Genomic DNA, 10685 nt, shown 5'->3' with positions numbered 1-10685 from the left:
TAAGTTAATAAATTTATCGAATTTTTGCGTGAGGGCGAGGCAGTTGAGAGTTGAGGTGCAGATTCTACAAATAGAAGGCGAATTCCTGCGAGAACCAGGCCTAATTCATCAGTTTGAATGTTTAGTTATATATGAATTCTCTCCTTTATAATTAAATAAAGTAAATGAGAAGGTCCAAAAGTTATTTTGGGATTATAAACATGAAGTGGCAATATAATCCCTTCTATTTGTACGTTTCAATCGATTAAATAAAATTCATTAGGTAAAAGAAGGTGGGAAAAAAAAATCAAACATATTTCTATGATGTAAAAAAGTTGAGTGGATCTAACAAAGAAACTTCGTTTCAGATTGATAATTTGTTGTCATAAACATCACTATATATAACACAACAAAATAAAGATTTCGTATATAGTATAAAGAAAGAAAAGGGCAAACGCAATCTCTCAGCAAACAAACTTTAGCTTCACTCTCAACTCACTGAAAACACACCAACTAATTAATATAATTCTAATTATGCTGTTGAATAGGACAACTGCGTAACACGATTGTCTCCATTGTGACTCCAGGACCAAGTCCAATTAGAACACCCCATTGCAAGCCATCACCAGTTGTAGACTTTCCTTCTTTCAATGCCTTCTTCCTCATCTCATCCATAGCAAAAATTACACTCGGTCCTCCCATGTTTCCATAATCTTTAAGAACTTGAAAACTCGCTCTTAGCTTATCTTCCTTAAGATTCAATGCATCCCTTACTTTGTTGAGAATTGCTGGACCTCCAGGGTGCACTATGTAAAAGAGTGAGTTCCAATCGGAAATACCGATATGGCTAAATGCTTTCTTCAAGTTGGCTTCAATGTTATCACCAACCATAATAGGAACTTTAGGAGTAATGTAATATGTGGCTCCCCTCTCGTGCAAATTTCCTCCCAATATACCTTCCGAACCAGGGATGAGCACCTGCTTGGCGGACTCCAATTGAAATAGTGGACGCTCGATAGCGAGATCAGGATGAGTACCAATAATAACTGATGTAGCGCCATCCCCAAATATTGCATCACCAACCAAATGGTCTAATTCATTTGCATCTGGACCATGAAAAAACATCGTAGATAGTAGTTCAGAGTTTACGACAAGAACACGTGCTCCAGGATTATTCTCAGCAAGATCCTTAGCTGCTCGGATAGCAGCGGCGCCAGAATAACAACCTTGTTGGTAATACATGTATCGTTGGACATCATTATTCAAGTTTAAGAGTTTACTGAGTTGGTAGTCCAATCCAGGCATTTCAATCCCTGTAGCTGTACTGCAAACAAGATGGGTGATCTTTGATATTGGTTGATCCCATTCTTTGATAGCCTTTAGTGCAGCTTCTTTTCCAAGCTCAGCGACATCTGAAAGTAGTAATTGTTGGCGTATATTGTAAGAAGGAGCGCCAGTCTTATACAAGTTTGGATGAGCTTTCAACATTTCTTCGGTAATGTGTACATATCTCTTATCAATTCCCGATTTATCACCTGTTCACTTATTAAGAGTTAGATGTACAAATAGATTTATATTGAAATTTCATATGTGTATTATATGCGATATTTTGTGAAATAACTGTCAAAATTACAATGCATATGTGATCAGAGCTTGGCTCAATTGGTGAGCATCTCCTCCTTTATATGTGAGGTGAGAGGCTCGAGTCGTATACTCCATAGAATTATAATGTATAAAAAAGAAAAAAAATACAGTGCATATCTAGTACTCAAGCTAAAAAATAGAAAATAAAAAAATATCATAATTCATATATGTGTGCACTTACATATACGTTGAAATTTTTCCTTTAGTTTAACTTCGTCTTCACGTTCAGTCACGCGGAAAATGAAATCTGGGAAAGTAGCTTGGTCATAACAAGTGGGTGGATTTGCAGTGCCAATGGCAAGGATTGTGGCTGCCCCTTGGCCTTTAGTGGTCTCTGATTGGAGAAGGCCGTTGGATGCCATAGCTACTAATGTAGATTGATGTTTGAATATTTGAAAATGGAAAGCTGAAATATAGCAATGGTTTGGTGAAGAAACGATCTTGGGTGATTTGGTATTTATAGGCTAGCATAAATAAGATTTAGAACCATACGACAGCCTAGCATCGCGATGTAAACTTGATAGGTGGCTTATAATGTATATATAAAATGTCTTAAATTGTTTTTTAAACCAGTCGTGGTTCACAATGATACTTAAAACTGGAATCATTTTAATTATTTAATAATTCCCTCGATCTCAAGATTATTTAGCTTTGATTTCTTTGCATTAGTCAAACATTGCATTCATTGTTATTTTTTTCTCTTCATGGAAACCATGCACCATAAATATATGCTTAACTTGTGTGAACATCATTCTAAAATCTTAAACATAGCGTTACAAACCCTATTGACACCTGGTTTTATTCTTTTATTCCAATTCATTTTAATAAAGTCCAATTTCACGCGATTATTGCTTATATTTCAGTTATAATATAGTAATGAATATCAAATCAAATGGTTACATGTCCAAGCAACTTATGTTCAAGCCAGATAATTAAATGAAAATTGCCTACCATGTGAAAAAATATCCATGTCATGAAATCTAATTCTAAATATATATATAACTTCCACAAATCCTGGCGTCCTAATTTTATTTATTTTCTTCCTCATTCAACGAAGTGCAACTCCATTGGCTTAATTATTGCTTACAGTTGCTGTTACGTCTGCCTCCCCTAGGTCAACCTCCACCCAGTTTGATTACATGTATAAACGTTGATGCATTAATTAATCAAATGGCATAAAAAAAAATTAATCAAATGTACTATATATTTTACTGTTCATAGAAAATCTGGTTATGATTTTGTTACTGCTGTGTATCTGGGTTTAGGGAGGAGAACCTGAAAGAATATTTGATCAGTTGTATTTTTAGGTGTCTGTATACAAAGTAATTGAACTCGAAGCCGGCGTACTGTAATTTTCCGATCTTTATATATAATAACGAGACTTTTAATTTTAAATTTGTTCCAATTACAAATTTAATTGTAAAATTTATTATCAGATCAGCATCCGACACATAACGTTTTATTGATAAATAGTAATTTGACACGTGTATTTTAGAACTTTTAGTTTAATTAAGTTTCAAGTTACAATTTTAGGTCAATGATATTTTTTTATTTTAATTAGAAAATCAAAATACAATAAAAATATATTTCTAATAAAATAATAATACACTATATTTTTTCTAATTTTCTTATTTAACAATTTTTCCTAATTAAAAACCACTATATTTATTTTTTCTATTCCTAATTAAAACGGACACATATTCTTTTTTTCTCGTCAAACGGGCATATTATTTAAAAACTTATTCCTAATCAAATTAAAATATATATTAATTTTCAAATATTTTAATTAAACTATTATTCGTAATAAAAATATGTTATATTCTCTTTTCTTATTCCTAACTAAAATGGATATATCTTATTTTTCAAACAATAGGAATAACTAAATTGATTAGATGTAATTATAAATTTTATAATGAAATCAAATCTAAATACGTGATTTTTACTTTTTTCTATGTTTATTATTTTTGAAAACAAAATAATTTTTTTATAATTCTAATAGGAGTGTAGATTTTGAAATAAAATCAAAATCTTATATATAATAGCGAGACTTTTAATTTTAAATCTGATCCAATTACAAATTCAATTGTTAATTTTATTGTCATATCAACATCCGACACATGACGTTTTATTAATAAATACTAATTTGACACGTGTATTTTAGAACTTTTAGTTTAATTAGGTTTCAAGTTACAATTTTAAGTTAATGATATTTGTTTTCCTATTCTAATTGGGAAATGAAAACACAATAAAAATATATTCCTAATAAAATTATAATACACTATACTTTTTCTAATTTTTTTATTTAACAATTTTTCCTAATTAAAATTCACTATATTTGTTTTTCCTATTCTTAATTAAAACGGATACATATTCTTTTTTCCTATTCAAACAGGCATATTATTTAAAAAATTATTTCTAATAAAATTAAAATATATATTAATTTTTTCAAATTGTTTAATTAAACTATTATTCGTAATAAATATATGTTGTATTCTTTTTTCTTATTCCTAACTAAAACGGACATATCTTATTTTTCAAACAATAGGAACAACTAAATTGATTAGATATAATTATAAATTTTATTATGAAACCAAATCTTGATAGTTGACTTTTACTATTTTCTATATTTATTATTTTTAAAAATAAAATAAATTTTTTTAATTCTAATAGGAGTGTATATTTTAAAATAAAATCAAAATAATTATAATTGATATAAAATTAAAATAATTCTTTTTTGATATAATAATTGAAATGTATTTAATATTTTTAATACAAATAATTATTATATTTTTTATGATATATTTAAATTATTAATTTTTAAAGTTACAGATTTTTCGTCCAACGGACGGGCCAACTGACTTATGTATTTAATTGGAGGTAATTATTTATTCGGAAGATATATCATTTTCTTTCCCTAGTTTTACTGATGGGGCATGTAAATTTATGTGCTTTTGCATATCACAATTAATGGGAGTCGGACCAAAATTTAGTACCTGAATAAATGACTAAATGAATCATATAAAATATTAATTTTTAAACAATTTATGCTAATTTTTTTTTATATCTTATAGATAATAGAGAAATTTTTTCAATTTGTCTCAATTGTAATTTAATTGTAAATTTTATTGTCAAATCAACATTCGACACATGTCGTTTTATTAACGAATAGTAATTTGACACATGTATATAAGAACTTTGAGTTTAATTAGGTTTCAAGTTTTAATTTTAAGTCAATGATATTATTTTTTTCTTTTTCTAATTTAAAAATCAAAATACAATAAAAACATAATGATTCCTAATAAAATTTTACCAATTACTTTTTTTATTAATAGTTTTATTCCTAATCAATTTCCTATCCATTAATTTAAAAAAATCCTAATAAAATTATAATATACTATATTTTTTATTTATTTATTTTATTAAACAATTTTTTCTAATAAAAAATCATTATATTCTTTTTTTCTATTCTTAATTAAAATAGACACATCTTCTTTTTTTTTCTATTCAAGCGGGCATGTTGTTAAAAAAATTATTCCTAATTAAATAATATTATATATTATTTTTTTCTAATTTTTTTATTAAACTATATTCCTATTTTAAAACTTTGATTATAATTAAGTTTCAAATTATAATTTTTAAGTCTATGATTTTTCCTATTCTAATTAGGAAATCAAAACACAATAAAAATATATTCCTAATAAAATTATAATACACTATATTTTTTTTCTAATTTTCTTATTTAACAATTTTCCTAATTAAAATCCATTATATTTTTTCTATTCCTAATTAAAAAGGGCACATTTTCTTTTTTTCCTATTCAAACGGGCATATTGCTAAAAAAAAATTATTCCTAATAAAATCCGCTATATTTTTTTCCTATTATTAATTAAAACGGACATATCTTATTTTTCAAACAAAAATAAATTTTTAATTCTAATAGGATTGTAAATTTTGAAATAAAATCAACATAATTCTAATTGATTTAAAGTTAAAATAATTTCCTTCTGATATAATATTTGACATAAATTTAATAATGTTTAATGCAAATAATTATTATATAATTTTTTATAATATATATTTAAACTATTTATTTTTAAAGATACGAATTTTCCGTCCAACGGACGGGCCCACTGACTAGTTTATGTAAATATTGGACTAATACGTAAAAATTATAGCACCGATAGAGCTTAATTAATGTGTTATATAAAAATATAAACCAATTATGAGTGTATTTTAACAATTATAATCATATTAGAATTTTGATTTAATTTTTTTAATAATAAATAGAGTAAAATAAATAGTCGCTTGTAAAAATCTGTCGTATTTAAGATTTTTCAATTGAACCAATAATTTCGACACTCGATGAATGAGTCATCCATATTATTATATATTCTCTCTACTCCTAATTAACGGTCATCGTAAAATATATAAAAAAGTATGATAATTAATTAGAGATGGAGATAGTAATATATTCCAATAGCTCAAACATTATTAGACATAGATATAAAAAGAAACGAAGGTATAATGAACACCTAAAAAGTATAATCAGTGTGTCTATTTCGGGACGACTATATATGTACCGGAATCAATTAAACCCTAAGCACATGTCCAAAGCCGACATAAATGGAGATCGATGATTAAACTACTGCAATTTGGGATTTATCAAGTGGTATTTAACTATACTTGTCCGTGGAATGTCAAACATCTATACATGCATTTTGAAGAATAGTATAATTGAGAATAGTGATCTTTTACTTTATTTACAGTGGTTTTTGTCAGGGAATTTTGGAATTCTTAAAGTATAATTGAGAATAGTAATATTAATTTTAGCAAATTCCCAATCATATGAGATTGAGGGTCAAGTTGTTCACGTGCAGTTCCAGGTCATATGAGCATATGGAGTAGATTTATTTTAAGGAACTCGATCAAGAGGGAGAGATTTCGTTGCTAGAATTGCCTTGCCTCTAGCGTTGTGTGTGGCGATGTGAATGGGCCAGGCTAGCCTGAAAGAGCCTACATAGTTTCTATAGCCTAGCTTGACTTGATTGCTTGGAACTTTAGAAGTCCGAAAGGAGCGAGCTTGGGCTTTAAGTTAAATGAACGAGCTAGTTTGAACTTTGAAGACTAAAAAAGAGGCACCCATTGACTTAATTTTCTTATTAAACAATTTTACCTAATTAAAATTCATTATATTCTTTTTTTCTATTCAAACGTACATATTATTAAAAAAAATATTCCTAATCAAATTATAATATATATTTTTTAATTATTTATTAAACTATTATTCTATTCGCTATATTTTTTCCTATTCTTAATTAAAACGGACGTATTTTATTTTTCAAAAAATGAATATTTGTTCCTAATCATATTATATTCTTTTCCCATATTCCTAACTAAAATGGGCATATTTTATTTTTTTCTATTCAAACGGACATATATAAAATTATTCCTAATCAAAGTATAATATATATTATTTTTTTTCTAATTTTTTTATTGAACTATTATTCCTAATAAAAATAGTTATATTTTTTTCCAATTCTTAATTAAAATGGGCATGTCTTATTTTAAAAACAATAGTAACAACTAAATTGATTTGATGCAATTATAAATTTTATTATAAAATAAAATCTGTAACGAACCAATTTCGACAAATTTTTACGTTAAGATAAATTGCGTTTTTACGTTGATAACAATATTAGACGTTCCTACTTCTACGTAAGTTACGTTTTATTTTGACGATTGAATACGATTTGAGACGAATGGATTTGAGTAACAATATGCATTACTAAGAAATGTTTTCTACACTAAAAATCACTACAAAAAAGTTTGTTACAAGTTCAATTACACAACTTAATTATCCAATTTACAATAATCAAAGCATAACCATTACAAGTGATTTCCAATCCAAAATACTACCTTTTTCCTACTACTTATACTACTTACAATTCCACAAATGTACCTACATAATATACTACTTTCGGCAGCCACATTTTCCACCAACAATGTCTTCCATTACAGCTAGTAACTCAAGACAATCATCTACCTTCTTTTGACAATCACTACACAAAAAAAAAAAAAAAAAAAAAAACAAACAAACAAACAAGTCAAGCCATTTTTCTACACACATGGGATAGCCTACAATGTTTGAAATTGCAATACACAAATTCAACAAATCTTGACAGCCAAATCCATTGATTTATCCGACAGCAAATCACACCAAACCAGCAGTTTGACAAAATCAAAAACAAGCTAAAAAAATTTGCCAAGATTCCAACAAGCCTATTGTCATTTTTCTAACCCTACCAGCAGTCCTACCTAACAATTCCAGCTTTCTAATACATTATAAACAACAACTCAGAACCATTGATTGCAACAGAATCATCAAATCATAGAAACAACAAGAAATCGGCCAAACACAGAACAACCCAAAATAAATTATTCTAGAAAACCAAAACCTTGCCTCAGAAGTGTTCATCATCGTCCATTGATCTCGTTTATCGCCGTTGTTGAGCCAGCAGCCAGCCGAAACCAACTGAGTCGTGACCGAGTTTGGACTGAGTCACGGACCGAGTCAGCCGATTCGAGCTCAGTCTGTCGTCTGCAAGCCTTCCTAATCGCCTACAATTGCAAACCGAACCATTATAGTAGAATTCGGAAAACTCCGAAGCAATCGAGGTAAAATTTCGACTCACCCATTTTAAATTTTACATTAATTCTTACGTAGAAATGATTAGGAGAAAAAGTAGATTAACATATATCAAAATAGGACAAAACCCCTAATTTAGACAAAGAACCCAAATTTTCTAAAATTAAAATTAAAGCTTAACAGATTAGAATCACAAGAGCCTAAAGTATTTGCAGACACAAAAGGATCTTAACATGAGACAACGAAGGTAGATTGAGCTCATGAAAGACTATGACTTGACTATACCATCCAGGAAAAGCCAACATGGTAGCTGGTGCACTGAGTCGTAAGTCAACCCACCCACAATTAGCTCAGCTAATAGCTACACCATTATCGCTTCTAACAGAGTTACGAAGCATCGGGGTACAGCTTAAGGCGGAGCATACAGGTGCAATGCTTGCTACATTTAAAGTAAGGCCAACCTTGATTGAGGAGATCCTAACAGCACAACCGGACAACGAGAAACTGTTGGAGATCAAGAAAGGGATTATCGTAGATCAACAGTCAAATTTTTGTATTGGAGTTGATGGCGAAGTCAAGTATGGCAACAGACTGTATGTTCCGAATAATGATGCACTTAAGAAGCAGATATTGGAAGAAGCTCATTGTTCAGCATACGCCATGCACCCCGGAACCACCAAGATGTACCGAACCATCAAGGAGAGCTATTGGTGGCCAGGTATGAAGAAGGAGGTTGCAGAGTTTGTTTCGAAATGCCTGACTTGCCAGCATCGTAGTCCAGCAAGTTATGACAGAGCATCGTAGTCCAGCAGGGACACTCCAATCACTTCCTATTCTGATATGGAAATGGAATGACATTACAATGGATTTTGTATGTGGATTACCCCGCACTAGATGTGGTAATGATGAAATTTGGGTGATAGTGGACCGTCTTACAAAGTCAGCCCATTTTCTACCACTAAAGACTACCGCAAACGTTGAGCAATTGGCGAGGTTATATGTTGAAGACATTGTTCGATTGCACGGAGTACCAGAGTCCATAGTGTCTGATCGAGATGCAAAGTTTACTTCTAGACTGTGGAGTCAAGTTCAAAAGGCTATGGGCACGAAGTTAAAGTTTAGCACCGCTTTTCATCCCCAAACAGATGGTCAGTCCGAACGAACCATCCAGACTTTAGAAGATATGCTGAGAGCATGCGTGCTAGAGTTTGGTGGTAGCTGAAATGATTATATCAGGTTGATCGAATTCGCGTACAACAATAGCTATCAGGCCAGTATTGAAATAGCACCATTTGAAGCGTTGTATGGTCGGAAATGCAGAACTCCTATTTGTTGGGATGAGGAAGGAGATAGGTAGTTAGTGACACCAGAGGTACTTCAACAAATAGTTAAGAGTGTCAAGTTGATCTAGAACAACATAAAGAAAGCACAAGACAGACAGAAAGCCTATGCGGATAAAAGAAAGAGACCTTTAGAGTTCAAAGCGACGTTCACCGTCGCCGGATTCCAGAAAATCCCGGCGAGCCAACGATGAAGAAAGAAGAAGAAATGACCAAGGAATCCGGTTCGGTCACCTTTTATACTCGTTTAATTGTTAAATGATTATTTTATCCTTCTATTTTTTAAATAATTACACTAATACCAACGGGTCAAAATTTTGGTCAAAGATCTTTTTTTGTCATTTCGTACAGGTTCGGATTCCGAACCTAAACTGAGAACCTAAACTTATTTTTAAAAAAATTTCCGAACTTAATAAAATCATTTTTACTGGTTTCGAACCTACCGAATTTTTACAGTAAATTAATTATATTATTCTAAACATAATATATAAAAATTTGGATTTATTGGCGATCAGATTTATTTTATTTTCATTTCTGAGTTAATTAAGATTAAAAAAAAAATGATTTAAATGTAACTAAGTATTTTCAAAATTATTTAAAGTAATATTTCAGTTCAGAAAATTATGAAAAAATGATAGTATATTATTTTGAATATTATGTGAATTTTTAAAAATATTTTTCCATTATAAGAATATTTAATTGAATAATTGAATTAAGAAAATTGATTATAAATTTATTATAAAGGAAATGATTTTAAGATAAATATTAATATAGAATGAATTGGATAAATATATTAAATTTAAATTAAAGTTACTGCGACGAGTGTGACGCGTAGGATTTAATTTGTGTAATTTATTTCTAATAAGCGTAAGTACGTATGATATTAATAATCGATATTTCGATAGGTCGATAAGTTGCAACGTTAATTGGACGGAACGAATCGAGGAGCTATTAAATGTGAGTGTTACTTTCATTTTCTCTACGAACATATTTTGTTGCTTTACGAAATATATATTACTATGCCACGATTTCCGATTATCTCACTGCTTTATGATTTATTTAAATGTAAGGCATAG

General features: G+C 29.6%; 1 protein-coding gene across 1 annotated transcript; it reads right to left on the bottom strand.

Annotated features, from left to right (window-relative positions):
* Positions 1-507: 507 nt before the first annotated feature.
* On the bottom strand, positions 508-1985 carry LOC139885133 (stilbene synthase 4-like). Its single transcript, XM_071869080.1, has 2 exons — positions 1805-1985; positions 508-1514 (listed from the first exon to the last, which is right to left on the bottom strand). Exons 1-2 carry the CDS (start codon positions 1983-1985, stop codon positions 508-510), a joined length of 1188 nt encoding a protein of 395 aa, XP_071725181.1.
* Positions 1986-10685: the final 8700 nt, after the last annotated feature.

Source organism: Rutidosis leptorrhynchoides, unplaced genomic scaffold (assembly GCF_046630445.1).
Source record: "Rutidosis leptorrhynchoides isolate AG116_Rl617_1_P2 unplaced genomic scaffold, CSIRO_AGI_Rlap_v1 contig80, whole genome shotgun sequence".
In the NCBI taxonomy this organism is placed as follows: domain Eukaryota; kingdom Viridiplantae; phylum Streptophyta; class Magnoliopsida; order Asterales; family Asteraceae; genus Rutidosis; species Rutidosis leptorrhynchoides.
This window is presented reverse-complemented; position numbering and strand designations above follow the sequence as displayed.

Coding starts and splice junctions, on each gene's coding strand:
- LOC139885133 (XM_071869080.1), bottom strand. CDS start 1,985: ATGGCATCCAACGGCCTTCTCCAATCAGAGACCACTAAAGGCCAAGGG. Junction 1,515..1,804: donor GGAAAAATTTCAACGTATAT/GTAAGTGCACAC, acceptor ATAAGTGAACAG/GTGATAAATCGGGAATTGAT.